We start from the raw sequence: 14,140 nt of genomic DNA on the forward strand, positions 1-14,140 counted from the left end.
CTGACTTCATCATGTTTCCCTTTTCGACCAAAAAAAAGTGTTGAAGTGTGAACCAAACACTTTAGCATAAAGCTAACATTCGTGATCAGGTTAAAGAATGTGGCGACATTTGGCCGACCTGCACATTTAGGAAGAATGGAACACGAACTTTTCCCTCTGAGAATCAAAGACCACTAGCCAGATAGTTACCCTTGTCAGCTTTTTGGAGTTAGGGAGGTAACTTCGTGAGAGAAACCTGTTTTGCTAGATAAAGGCTAACTGACTGCTGTCACAGGCAGATCCGATTTTTTCGCCACTAAGAATGTTGATGTGTTCCTGTGAAAAGGTGGATTTTAACCTCACATCTCCCACCATCGCCCGGCTTGTTTTCGAGGCCGAGCAAGATAACAGAAACGGGGGGAACTCGTCCAATGGGAGGTAGGTGCCCCATCTTTGGTCAAGTTTTGTGATCTTGTCACCCAGCTCACGTCTGCTATATGATGGCGATACGCGTGATTTATCCGCAAATGTACCTAGAAGCCAACTTAAGTACGCTTCGTCCATGTTTTTGTTAAATAAGGTCTTCCTTAAGGTGCTTCCTAAACTGGAGTTTCTACTTGATGTGTTAAAAGTGGCCCATTTGCGGATCACAGATAAAGTTTTTCTCTTTTCTCCAAAACGTTTCGAAAGGTCAAACCAATGTAGGGCGTATGGGGACAAGAGTCTTTGCCAATATTGTTCTTGTTCAAACCGATTTCGGCACAAAAATGTCAATGGTGCTTACACCTTTAGGGAGCCGAGTAGTTGTGATCAATGTCTTAAACATATTCTTTTCACAAGCGGTACGATATTGCTCTACATAAGGGTAATACTTTTCTTTTTTCTTGAAAAGGCAAAGCAATAAGATGGATTTTCAATGAATGAACTTTACATTCAAACTCTACATTCAGATATGACCATAGCCTTGTCAGTACTGTTGGCATCAGACAGGATTTCCATTTGGTTAAAATGTTCCTTTTATTATTTGTGACTACAAAGTCAGAGAAATGGCCACATTTCAAAAAGTAAATGTGATTTTATTATGGTGGGTTTTTTTTGGGGGGGGGGGGTTGTTCTTTTTATATCTTCCAATATAACTGTCAACCAGCTTGTGTGCCTGGCATGTTTACATCGTTACAGAATTTGAACACATTAGAAAGGTATTTTGTTGTAACATTTGTATTGTTACTCAAAATCTAAAAGGAGCCCCAAAATTAATGAAACATGGGTTTGGTAGAGTATTTATTTGTTGCGCCAATGCTCCATGGTTTAAAGTGTTGGAAAGCCTGATTTTACCCTTTTTTCAAGTGGTTCTACATTAGTAAGGAGCAATAATTTGTGGGATGCGCAGCAAAGCTGAGTATGTGCCCATGAAATATTCACCAAATCTCCTCTGTCAGAACGAAACGGCTAATCCTAGTGTTGCTGTGGACCCCAGGTACGGCACCTGTAACCCCCCCCCCCTTCCCCCCCTTCCCCCATTCCCCCCTCTGAATCGGCTCGGGCAGGACTCTTTGTGACTGAATGACCAACACAACCACTTTAGCTTACTTGGGATGAATGCTTGATGTCATCCTACAACAGTGGCTAGCCTGGTGGTGTTTGTTCCCAATTTAGCCATTCAAACAAGAGTCAATGACAGAGTGAGCTATTTAGCATTTTTTCATGGTTGCTACCCACAAATGATATTCCTGCCAAATGTGGCCCCACAAAGGAGTAAAATGGAGAAGTAAAATGTGTCTTGATGCTGTCAACGGGGCGCAGCTATATTTTTGTTCATTTATTTAAAGCTATCTTAAAATAAATTAACTGTAAACTGCAAATATTGTCAGTGAATAATAATCACTGTTAGAGTATATTCTCATGGCCACAGAGCTAAGTCTGTAGTCATAATTTTAGATTTTCAGTGATTTGTTCTTAATAAAAAGTAAATAAAACGTTTTAACAATGACTAGTAGGAAGAAATTTGAATGCAAAGTTTCTGCTCTTTTCTTATTCCACAGGCAGCTACTTTCAGACACAGATATGTCCTTGTCTGAGGCATCATTCATTGTAAAGACGACCCTCATAATACAAGTGATCTCATCAAACCTGCCACTACCAGCAGAATGGAACTATGCTGAAGAAAAACGTGTGAAAGAACAGTGTCAGAAGTTTAGAGAAGAAATCCTGAAAATCGATAGGACTTTTTTTTTTTTACGGAGAGCTGGAAAATGATTGCACGAGGAACATAAATCCCTCTAACTTTATGACTCACTCATGATTTTAAATTGTAAAGGAACACCCACACCACTGTAACTTTTAGGAGAAATTCCTTTAATCAACAAGACAATCAAATCTTACAAGAATTCTAAATTCTGAAAGAGTCACTGTCTTCAAAGACAAAGACACTGTCTTCAAAGACTGTCTTCAAAGAAGCAACTCGCTCTTATCGTGCTCTGTAATTCACTATTTAAACCCTGGAAAGGTGAAATTGTGGCTATGTTCACTCCTGTGGAAGGACCTGGTATTACTCCTGCTCAGCCTATCTGTGTGCCAACACTGACTTTCTTACCACCATCCTCAGAGACAGAGTCCTGGTCCGGCTCGTCGAGCCCCAAATTGTCCCGTTCCATCCACCGTAGCAGGAGCCGGACCAAAAAACAAAATGAGAAAGAGCAGGGCTACCCTCCTCCGCAACAATGGGTTAAAAAGGCACAAATTGTAATGGGGGCATCGAGCCCTTTGCTCTCCCAGTCCATGGCCTGTGACATGGAGGGTCAAGAGCAAGGTCAGGACAGCTTTTCACAGGACCTGCTCCTGCCACCCTCTCACTCCTGGTCCCGTAGTCCTTCACCTCGCAGAGGGTCCCGTTGGTCCCTCAGGAGCCTGCTCAGCAGAGATTCTGACTGGGAGAGCTGCAGGTTAGTGAGCTGGGTTAATTCCCACGTTAAAAATGTAGTTCATTATATCAGTTGGTGAGCACATCGTAATAAAGTGCTTTTTAACATTTAATTACATCATGACCAATATTATTTCACTCAACTGAATTAATTAAAGACCTTTCACACTGTTTACACCTTATCATTACACATATTTTGTAAGATCTCAAATAATCTTTTTTTGCCACATTAATATAACTTGGCAATACTAATGCGGCCTATGTAATTGTCAACAGTGAACAACATAAGACCTTTCTGGCCACAAATTAAGAGACAGACCTCCTTGATTCATGATATTACCCCCATTTATCACTCCTCTGAAGCATGACATCACCTCCAGCCAATTGAGGAGTGCACTTAGTCTGATGATGTGATGTGAGTCCAATCAGGACATTCTGAGCCTCACTGCAGTGGGGACAAGAGGGTGTGATTCTGCCTTTACTACATAACTATTGTATCCCTGTGGTCTTTGATAATTTACCCTAATAATCTCAAATATTTTGAACTTTTTATGTAAATTTGGCATTTTACAGTGTTATGTCAGTGATGAACTGCTCTCGGGCATAGTTTAAATCCGGTTTTTCCTCTTCATTCTTCCGTTTGTCTCTGTAAAAGGTACTTTTGTTTAGTAAGTCTGTTCAGTGAAAGACCACAAAGTTTATTTACCCCAAAATGTCATATTTCATACAATAAGCACTGTATTTGTATTTTTTTTAAAAATGTTTCACTCATTTATTAACTGATATTTATTTTTGTTGCTTGAGAAAAAAGTTGCTTAAAGGATTCCAGGCACTCATTTTACAGTATGGTTTTTGTGTGTAATAAGATAAGATAAAATTTTATTGATCCCACATTGGGGAAATTCACATGTTACAGACGTAGCCAGTGGTGTACAACACTAAAAGAAAAACTATTATGTTATGTACATTATGTACATTATATACAGTCATATACATATGTTGATTAATGAAACTTGTTGCCCATTTAATTCAGTTTTTGAGTATCTTGGAGGGAATAATGTCTTGTCAAAGGCTACTATTTTCTACCATTGCAGAACCAATGGTAGGAGATTAATGACACATGAATATTACAGTTGTTTTGGTGTCAAATGCCATTTTTCTTGACTCTTTCTCAGGTTTCATCTCAGGCCATGAAACACAAATACACTCGAGCAATTGGTGAACCTCAGGAAAGCAGATTACAGCAAGTGAAAGAGAATAGTGAAGAAATGGGTCTAGCTCAGCCCAGACTGGATTATGATGTTGGTTTAATCCAGAGGGATGGGCAGAGATTGTAGGATAAGCTCTGGGCGATGGTCAATTGGATGCACTGCAGGCAGCAATGCTCATATAATACATTACAACTCTTGCATTTTAGGTAAACCTGATACTGTAAAACGATCAATCATTTTATTCTACACGTTCACATTGCTTGTTTCAAGATGTGATTTTCTAAATGGGTTCCCAGTCCACCCAATAAGAACGTATTGGTACTTTTGGCACATGGCATTTGACATATAGGACAACAGTTTAAATTATAGACAACATCGTATGCGCCTGTCATCGAAACATTTGGTTTGAGGCTGGTTTTAATAATGTCTGGTTCAAGACACCGAGTTGTAACCAATGTCAGTGTCACCCGACTGTAAAAAGGAAAAGGCCCTGGCTGTGGTTCCGCCTCCCCCCGTCACCACCCCCGTCACCACCCCCACTTCTGCTTGCAAAGGGGATTACGGATAAACACTCTAGGCCGTGACCGAGTCCTGCTAGCGGGATATGCTGCGCTGCAGCGGTCCGTCCGCTAACTTGGCTGGTTAACTAGCTATGCGCTCCCGGGACACTGACCTCGATGGGAAAACAATCACCGACCGATGGCGGCGAGTGTCCTCCTCAGGGCTCAGCCAAGACGGCAAACTAAGTGCCCGGCACTTGATGGCGCCTGGCTTTAGCCTCGCAGGAACACCGGTTCCATATTGATGCTACAGCGGACAGCAACGCGCTTGCGGGTTTTTTTGAATATCTGGATCTCAAAGACCTCATGACATGTTCGAGTAAGTGACTTTCCGAAGGTCCCATCCCGGGAGTAGCATAGCCAACCCGCCTTTAATGGTTACATGATGGCTCGTTGGATTGTGGTCCGACGAGGCACGGCTGGCTCGCCACATCAATGGAGCGGGCGCCGCGCTTTATCTGAACAATAGTCAAACAAACACAGACTGAGATTGGGTCATTTATCAGATGGTTAGCCATGTGTTGGTTTTGTGCCTGCTGGTGATCTCTGTCGACAGCGCCGTGTGACCGGAGCCACCCTAACCCCTCCATCCAGCCTCCATCCCTGTACGCCCTCGCGTTACTCGGCTTTAACGAGCCGTGTAACTACGACGGTATCCCCCTTTAATACTGCTAAACGAGCTGTGGGGAATTAGATGTTTTGATTAGCCGCTGTGCTGACTGCAGATTCCCCAAGTTTGGTTGGATAGCAGAGATTTGTGCTAGCCACGAATGGGGTTGTAAACACATGTTGACACAGACTCATAATTCAGCGACCTGGTCGCGCTGGCAGGCTGAATGCAGTTGCTGTTTGTCCCGTTTCCCTTCAATTAAATATTGTAGAAATCCTTCCCTATCACCGTGGTTCTCAATGACTGCATTAAATCCTTTCTGTGTCTAGCATCTATCTGACCTTCACCTACACACACACACAGCGGGCAAGAGCGTCACCTTTTGGTAGTTTGGGACCAAATTAAATGGTCCTAGTTGGGAACTGGGCAAAAATGTATTTGTGTATGTTTAGGACACTCAGTCAAACAATTGTAAATGAAAAGACTGCTATTTTTCGTGTTTGATTGATGGTGATAGTGTGAATAGTGATAACATTTGTTGGTAATGATGGGTAATGTATCCAGTTCCCCTAGGCTGTATTCCTGCTCCTTGGCATAATCTCCTCTCCAGCCTTCATACTTACTACTCAAATTTGCTGATGACAAACTGGTTTATTTGTCCAATCTTATTTTTAGGTTACCTCTGCATGCTTGATGTTATAATTTTTTTATTTATTTTAATTCCCAAACATTTGATTTCAGTACCCATTTTGGTCATGGCTGTATTTATATAACCCCCTTTGAGCCATTTTGGACCACTCAAAGTGCTTGGCATCCAAAGACACTGCAACAGAAGCTGTTTTGGGTTAGGTGTCAGAAACTTAAACATAGCATGCAGTGCTCTGGGCCTGGGATCAAACCAACAACTTTGGTATCACTGGAGTGACCACTCTGCATGATTCAAAATAAAAATGTTGTTCTGACATATTTATTTTGTTGACCTCCAGCACAGCCAGTAACTCACCGCGCAGTACCCCCGGGAGCTCTCCCTCCCTGCGTCGCAGGGTCCTTGGGGGAAGCAGGGCCAGTGAGAGCGAGGTAGCGGGAGAGAAGAGCAGTGGAGGAGGTTGTTCGGATAGTCCTCTTCCCTCTATACCCTCTGCCTCATCCCTTTCATCTGCTTACCCACTTGCTGCTCGCCACTTCACCCGCAATGCCAAGGTAACTGTTGAAGAGTAACTAAACCTCAAGGTTTTAGCTGACATGCATTCAAGAAAATGCCTGATTATGCCTGACACGCCCAGCCACTCTCCAACAGCCCCCCTACCCCATCACTACCACTACAACCGTCACACACACAAAGTAATTGCAGAAAACACACAATGGCACATGCTAGCTAATATGCTGAGGATGAGCGACTGTCAGCTGGAAACCAAAGCAACCAGAAAAAAAAAACTACATTGCTGACCTGTTGTGGCCACTAGCTACATTCTAAAGCTAACCTGCTAACTAGTGAATAACAACTACAACATGGAAAACTACACAAGATAGCTGTCTACAATTAAGCATTGCCTATTTTGTGCTAATGATATTACCGTACATATTTACCTTATTTTATTCACAATTTTCTCAATCTGTCCTACTCATTACTTCGTAGAGTCGCCAGGTGTTAGTTTATATGGGAGGGGCAGGTTGAACCGTAATGGTTTGTGAGGAACACTGCCTCCAAACGCTCCTCCACCTCAGTGTCAGCCAATAGTAAAATGTGACTTTTAGCAGGTCTCTACCCATAGAAGGCAGTCACTTACATTTTTTACAACGAAATACACCGAATTGATATATGTACTTAAAATTTCAAGATATTGATGGCACCTCAATAGGTTCAGTTTTCGGGTGTAGTTACTCTTTAAATGTGTTATGTTTGCCAGTTATTCCGGAACATTCTACTGACACAACAGCAGTATATGTTGTGATGGAAAGAAGTTGGTTCTGGGCTTTAGTAATCAGTTTTGAAATTTTCAAGGCTATGTTGTAAGTCAATTTAAAACATTTCTCTTCAGTTCTAAATGAATTCAAGCTAGATACTTTCCTAGTTGTGCTGGACTTTCAGTTTCATTATTACACCACTATAATTGTGTGAAGTGGCTAAATAGAAGCTTGTTAATCTAAACCAGGGGCTGTACCCTACATTTATTGGAATAAATATATTTCATAGACACTTTCCCCTGAACCCTCAGCAACTCCAACAGTAAGTTGTGTTTTAATGTTTAAAGCTGCTCTTGCAGTGGTGATGAAATGACAATTATAAAAGGTAACCTGCTGATGAGGGTGTCTGATGACCTCTGATGGCTGTGTAAAATAATATCTACACTTTTAATGAATGTTGTCAGGATGTGGTTGACCTGATCCTGCCTTAGTGTTTCAGGGTTCTTTATGTGAAAGAGGGAAAGGAATATTTCACTGCTGTTGAAAACTAGTTGGGCCGAGAGATTTTTAAAAATCCACCAAAACATTTTTTTTCTTGCAACATTCTGTGGAAATGTTTGAGCAACATCCTCTGTCGAATAACCTTTTTTTTGTCTTTACAGAAAATGCAGAGTTGGTACAATGTAAGTAAACATGAACAATGTGTCATTAAGCATTTTCACCCGAGGAGCTTTATTTTAATAATGTTTGTTTTTTCCTCCCATATGGGTGGAACTTGCTCCTTTAAGTAGCATGTATTTAAGCAGGAATGCTGTGTTTCAATCCCCTTTAAAAGGCCCTAAGATAAAATAGGAGGACTTTCCCCTGGGTCTGGCCAGCACAGACAATCTCACTGACTGTAAAAACTGCTGTCAGCAAATGTAGGAGCGGTGTCATTAGTTGAGAATAGCAGCTAACTGGAATTTTGAAAATGCCTGTTGGCTGGGGAGACAACATGGTAGGGATGCACTGTTACTAGGCTTTAACATTTTTATAGAGCGTTTTGTGTAAATGACTGCAGTATAATAAGGCTGGTAAGTGTTTAATGTTCCATCGTTGATATAAAAGGCCGTCATGTTTCTGCATTAAATAGTAATGTTGCTCCTTTCCTTTGAAATGCCACCATGTCATTCTAACTTTGCTCCAGGTATTACTTTTGCAAGATTGTTACGCTTATGACAGCTCTTCTTATACCGTATTTCTTCATTCCTTTGGTAAAATTATTGTTAATTGGAGATGTCAACTTTTAATGTTTTAATGTAATTTATTTTTTCACAGAACAGCATTTTGTCTTATCCGCTTTACCCTCAGGTACTCAGCCCTACCTACAAACAGCGGAACGAGGAATTTCGTAGACTCTTTAAGAAACTTCCTGACACAGAACGACTTATAGTGGGTGAGTTAAGTATATTTAAATTTATGATGGCTTAAATATGTTTGTTGAAATCCCGAATCACACACTATACACCTAAATGAAATATTTTCCGCTTGAATTTTCAGACTACTCCTGTGCCCTGCAGAAAGACATCCTTCTTCAGGGCCGGATTTATCTGTCAGAGAATTGGCTTTGTTTCTACAGTAATATATTCCGCTGGGAAACCACTGTAAGTTTCACATTCTCTGTCTACATAATCACCTTTTCATGCTCAGACCCTTGCTAATTGTTAACTGGTTTGTCTTGCCTGTGACTTGTATATTGCATTAATATAAATGTGTGAATATAATCAATATGCATGTCTCAGAAAATGTCACAATTATCAGAGTTATATGTGACATGCTTGAACCCACTGAATAGCATTACTGTGTATCCAAAATGTAAAATATTCCATTTAATACACTATATACAGTGTGTTATTGAAAACTAAGGACTTATTTAGTATTAACTGTACCCTGTCTTTTAAGATTACCATCCTGCTGAAAGATGTAACCTCAATGACTAAGGAGAAGACAGCCAAGCTCATCCCCAATGCCATACAGATCAGCACAGACAATGAGAAGGTCTGCATGGTTCCTGCTTTAGCATCAGTGCATGTCCCACTTATTGGATTAAGTATAATAAACAGTTGTGGTTAATACTAACAATTCTTATTATTCGTATCAACTTTGATTGGTATTATAGTTGTAATGGTTGTTGTTATTACTGGGTGGGTGAGTGGTGGATTGTGGTGAGAGGTGGGGGACATCTAGACTAGAGGAATCGCTAGCTCATTATCAGTAGTTTTAGCTTCTGTAACAGTGACTATGTGTTTTTGAAACTCACGCTTTTTTTTTATTTTTCTTTACCTGCTCAGCATTTTTTCACATCGTTTGGAGCAAGAGATCGCAGCTTCATGATGATCTTCCGTTTGTGGCAAAATGCACTCTTGGACAAGGTACAGACTCATACACTGACTGTTGCCAGTCAAGCTGTCAAGATCTGGCAGAACCAGAAATGTTCATTTTAGTTATTTTTTTAAAGTTATTTGTCAGCGTGATAATAATAAACTCTGTAAATGTCATTTTCAGCTAAATGAGCAGTATGATTTCTCTTATACAGTTTATCTGGGTACAGTGAATCTGTTGTAGTGCTAATGCTGATTTTGTGTGTCTGTGTGTGTGTATATGTGTGTGTATGTGTGTATATATACCACCTGTATATGTATTTGCATTTATTATACTTATACTTATTCATAGTTTTGCATTGATTGTTCTTTTCAGTCATTGTCCCCCAAAGAGCTCTGGCACATTGTACACCAGTGTTATGGCACTGAGCTGGGGCTGACTAGTGAAGATGATGACTATGTCTCTCCTACTGCTGAACACATGAACGGCTTACTGTGAGTACTCATTTAATATAAATAATAATAATAATATATGATCGGGTTCATGCTATTTGAGCAGGTTATAGACCTAATGTACTTTTGCTTGTACGGTATTATAAAAACCGTATCAGTCTAAAAGTAAGGGTGTAATTGGTAGGATTGTTTTTTGCCATTTTCAAAATGTATCTTATTTGAAACATAAACTTTATGTATATCACAACCAAATCTTGTGTGTGACAGTTAAACTTATTTCCAAACATTTTCTGAGACACTTAAAACAGGAAATATATCATAATGGTAGCCTCTGGACACCTGGACTGGATCTTGTTTTTGGTTGATTTTGGTGTTTTGACAAAGCTGAATATCTTTTCAGGTATTTCCAGATGACCTTTTTATTTGCTCCTGACTGGACTATACATTTTATCCTTAAATAACATTCTTTTGAAGTGAACTCCAATGGATCTAAGTGACTTTTTCAAATTGTTCAAATCAATAGATGAGTGGTTCTGGTAAATAATGAGCATGTTATACTTTATGTCACACGTTTAACTTGACTAAAAATGCTAGCAATTACGGCAATAAAATTAATTAAAGTTCATTTTTGAACCTACAGTTTTCCAGGATAGCACAATTACAATCTCAATAACTACAGACACTCATTCATAACATCAGAGAAAAATAAGTTTAATGGATTTAATGGATTATTGTAAATATTGTGTCTGAAAATATACATGATGTACAGTATTTCAACTTTCATAATCATGTGAACACACGAAATCCTATCCATTGCTTCTATCTATTCCATTTATTTTTACTTCTTTTTTCTGAAGGCCAGGTGACGAGTCGGTGTCTGTTACAGACCTCTTGGACTTCAGTGCAGTTTCAGTGTCCTCCACAGGCAGCTCTCTCCCGGCCCTTGTGCCCTGCAGCCCACCTACCCTTCCTTTAACTGCCAGCCTCGGAGGCTCCTCTCCACCGCCCTCCGCCTCCTCTTTGCCCTTAGAGGTGCCTTCCTCATCTGGTTGCAGACTCATCTCTGACCCTGTTGAACCTAGTTTGACCAGCACCTACAGTTCACTATCTTCCACAAGCGTTCTTGCCTCTTCCTCTGCTCCAGCCTCTGCTACTGCCTCCTTTGTGAGTAATCATTTTTATTTGCTCAGTCGGGCTCAGTCCTGAAACCTCAGGCTCACAGACCAACAGTACTGTGTGTTATTCATGTTTAAATGATCTGGGACAAATCCTGCAACTAAAGATTAAGACAACTGAAGCCTCAAACTTCAACACTTTTCTAGCCTTTTGTAATCTATTCCAACCAGCTTATATAAGGCAAGTAATACTGATTATGCAACACATGTACAGACATGAGACATTTTCTTCATTTTGATGTTTAAGCAGTTTTAATAGTTAGAATTTGTCTCTCATTGTAATGAAGTGTTTTCTGTTTTTGTATTATGTGTCCTTAGGCTAAAGACCTGTAAAAACCCAATAAAAAAAAAAAAAAATAGAAAAAAGCTGCCTGTAATCTTAGAACGGTAAGCATAAAATTGAATAAAGCAGAGAATGTTGACTCAATCAGATTTAGTAGTTATATTGGTGTCTGTTGAGGACACATCAGCACTGTGTCATTTCGCTGAAGCCTCTTTCCTCTCAAGTCATATGACAGTGAGGTGATATCCCTACAACCCTCGAGCCGTTTGTCATCTGCATTGCTCTTTTTTCTCTTGCTTTATCAGAATCTGGAAGAGGGTTACAGCCTGTCCGAGTCAGCCAATCAAACAATGCCATCTCCACCCCCCAGTCTTGGAAACCTCTCCACATTGGACATCACCAACGATGATGATCTACCCACAGACCCCAGCAACTCCTCAGACACGCAGGAAGAGAGTGGATGTAAGCAGACTCTCACCATGTTTCCTTGCTCCATTACTTACTCATTTGCACTTACAACAAATAGAAATCAAAGTTTGTAAGGCAAGGTCTTAGAGTATTAGGGCTCCCATGAGGGAAAAAAATAAAACGAGGTAGATTTATTTTTTTTCATTATACCATTTGAGGAAAAAAGCTAGAAAAAAGCTACACCAGAAAAAGATTTTTTTTTAATATTGCACAGAAATGTGTGTGTATATTATATTGTTTTAATTGTTTAGTTATTTTGCTTGAATTGTTTGTGCAGAATATGGAATGAGAGAATTTCTGAAAGCAAATAAACGGATTTTTGGTTTACTAAATTCTAGGTGAAGTCGAGTCCTTTTGTTTGGACCTGAGTGGTCGACTGCACATCAACACTGCTGTTCGCATGAGTGTGGACAAACTGCATGACCTTCTCTTCTCTGTTGACACACACTTCATCCAGCATCTCTTCTCCCAGCGACATTTCACCGGTCAGTGGAGTTTATTCTGTCTTGCTCTTTTCTTTTGCTGGTATTTTATACCCGCTAAATTCACTGTGTGCTTTGAATAGTTTTGTATAGTATTTGACCGGTGGGTACCCTAGTTGGAGGCCCAGTAAGCTTGGGAACATTGTTGAAGTTTAATTGGGGCATTTCCTTTTCTTTTATTTAATGGGCTATGGACCACCCCCCCTCCCCTTTCTTTCTCTCCTTTCTCTCTCATTCTCAGCTGTCCCTTCTCTCTCTTTAAAGCTTTTCTCGTGTTTTCTCCTGATTTGCATCTGTTCTCATTTTACTTTCAGACCTGTCTGTGGGTGAATGGCAACAGGATAGTAGCAGTGGAAATACTACCCGTGTTCTAAGCTACACCATCGCCCTCAACAATCCCCTTGGCCCTAAGACTGCCTCTGTGGTGGAGACGCAGGTGCTGACTCTGATTTTATTTACTTAATTCAGTCTTTTTGCATGTGGGTTTTGTGGATATTCAGAGGCAGGTTTGTGCTTTTAGTGTCCATCTTTTCAGTCCAAAGTAGTCTGGTGATTTCAATAAGAAAAAAAACAGATCTTGATGTGGACTCAAAATGAATTTTCTTAATATAGTTAATCGCATCTTTTCTGGTATTTTTGTGGCGAGTAAAAAAGGTTGTGTAGGTTGTGTGTTTTTGCGACCACGAGGTCACTATACAGTAAGACTCTTGTTGTGGTGGTTTCCCGTTTGTGTGCCTCATGTAAAATGGAGCGTGAAGATTACCTTTATTCTGTAAACAATTTTTTAACATACACTTCAGAGAAAAGTGTAAAAACATGCCTAATATCTCACCTCCAGCCATGTGAGACCCAATATTGTGGAGTGGAGATCCATATGGTGATCCATGTTCCACTGAAGCAACAATTATTGAACCCCTGAGTGTAAAATATGTTTGCGAACATGGAATTCACAGATATTCAGGAAAAGAGACGACTTGATGGAAATTTTCTTCCTGATTACAGATGCTACACAAGAGCAGTGCCAGGGGCGAGTGCTACGTGGTGGACTCTGAAGTCATCACTTCAGGAATCCCATATCAGGACTACTTCTTCACTGTCCACAGATACTGCCTCACCTCTATCAACAAGCACAAGAGCCGCCTCAGGTAGGCGGCTCTTGTGCCGCAACATTTTCAAATATTAGTTTTAAACACAGTTCTTCTGTCGGTATTTGAGGTTCAATTTGGGTTTGTAACAAAAGCATATTGAACAAAGAATCAAGAGAAGAAACCTATTTCATTCAAGTAAAGGCTCATCTCCCTGCTCTTCCACAATAAATACAACACTACTGAATTTGTTCATTTGGAGCATTTCCTCATTCATTTCTCATCAATAATATTGATCAGTTTTTAAAAAAAGGTTCACCGGTGTGTCACTATTAATCATCATATAGAAGGTCTTTATTATAACATGGCTTAAATTAAATTTGATATCTATAATACATCTATATAAAATATATAGATAAAAAGAACTATAAAATTAATATTTCAATTACCATCAAGGTAAAATGTGTCAAGTGAGAAAGCTACCAAGATTATAAAACAGATTGCGCAGACTAGTATCCAATCCACTAATCAGCAGTAACACAACTATCATTCTCATTCTGTTGTGGTCCAGAACCTGAGCCACCTGAAGCATGGCTGTTGAGCCGTGTTCAGACGCACCTCCAAAAGCCACTTCCTACACAATTTTCAA

The 14,140-nt window shown here is 40.0% G+C and overlaps 1 protein-coding gene across 5 annotated transcripts in view; it reads left to right on the forward strand.

Moving 5' to 3' along the window:
- gramd1a (GRAM domain containing 1A) overlaps positions 1–14,140 on the forward strand; it is a 21,473-nt gene continuing 7,333 nt past the window's right edge. For 2 of the 5 annotated variants that reach the window (XR_008952300.1, XM_057044848.1), the window contains exons 1-14: positions 1–417; positions 2,022–2,921; positions 6,267–6,480; positions 7,848–7,868; positions 8,536–8,620; positions 8,725–8,828; positions 9,127–9,222; positions 9,516–9,596; positions 9,922–10,040; positions 10,856–11,162; positions 11,762–11,918; positions 12,263–12,409; positions 12,721–12,842; positions 13,409–13,551. Coding sequence is in view for 1 of the 5 variants with exons in the window: in XM_057044848.1 (XP_056900828.1) it covers positions 2,500–2,921; positions 6,267–6,480; positions 7,848–7,868; positions 8,536–8,620; positions 8,725–8,828; positions 9,127–9,222; positions 9,516–9,596; positions 9,922–10,040; positions 10,856–11,162; positions 11,762–11,918; positions 12,263–12,409; positions 12,721–12,842; positions 13,409–13,551 (2,018 nt within the window). In the remaining 4 variants the exon portion in view is untranslated. Of the gene's footprint in view, positions 418–2,021; positions 2,922–4,646; positions 4,990–6,266; positions 6,481–7,847; positions 7,869–8,535; positions 8,621–8,724; positions 8,829–9,126; positions 9,223–9,515; positions 9,597–9,921; positions 10,041–10,855; positions 11,163–11,761; positions 11,919–12,262; positions 12,410–12,720; positions 12,843–13,408; positions 13,552–14,140 lie in introns of those variants that run through there. The other 3 variants (XR_008952301.1, XR_008952302.1, XR_008952303.1) reach the window with 3 other exon arrangements.

Source organism: Takifugu flavidus, chromosome 10 (genome assembly GCF_003711565.1).
Source record: "Takifugu flavidus isolate HTHZ2018 chromosome 10, ASM371156v2, whole genome shotgun sequence".
NCBI lineage: Eukaryota > Metazoa > Chordata > Actinopteri > Tetraodontiformes > Tetraodontidae > Takifugu > Takifugu flavidus.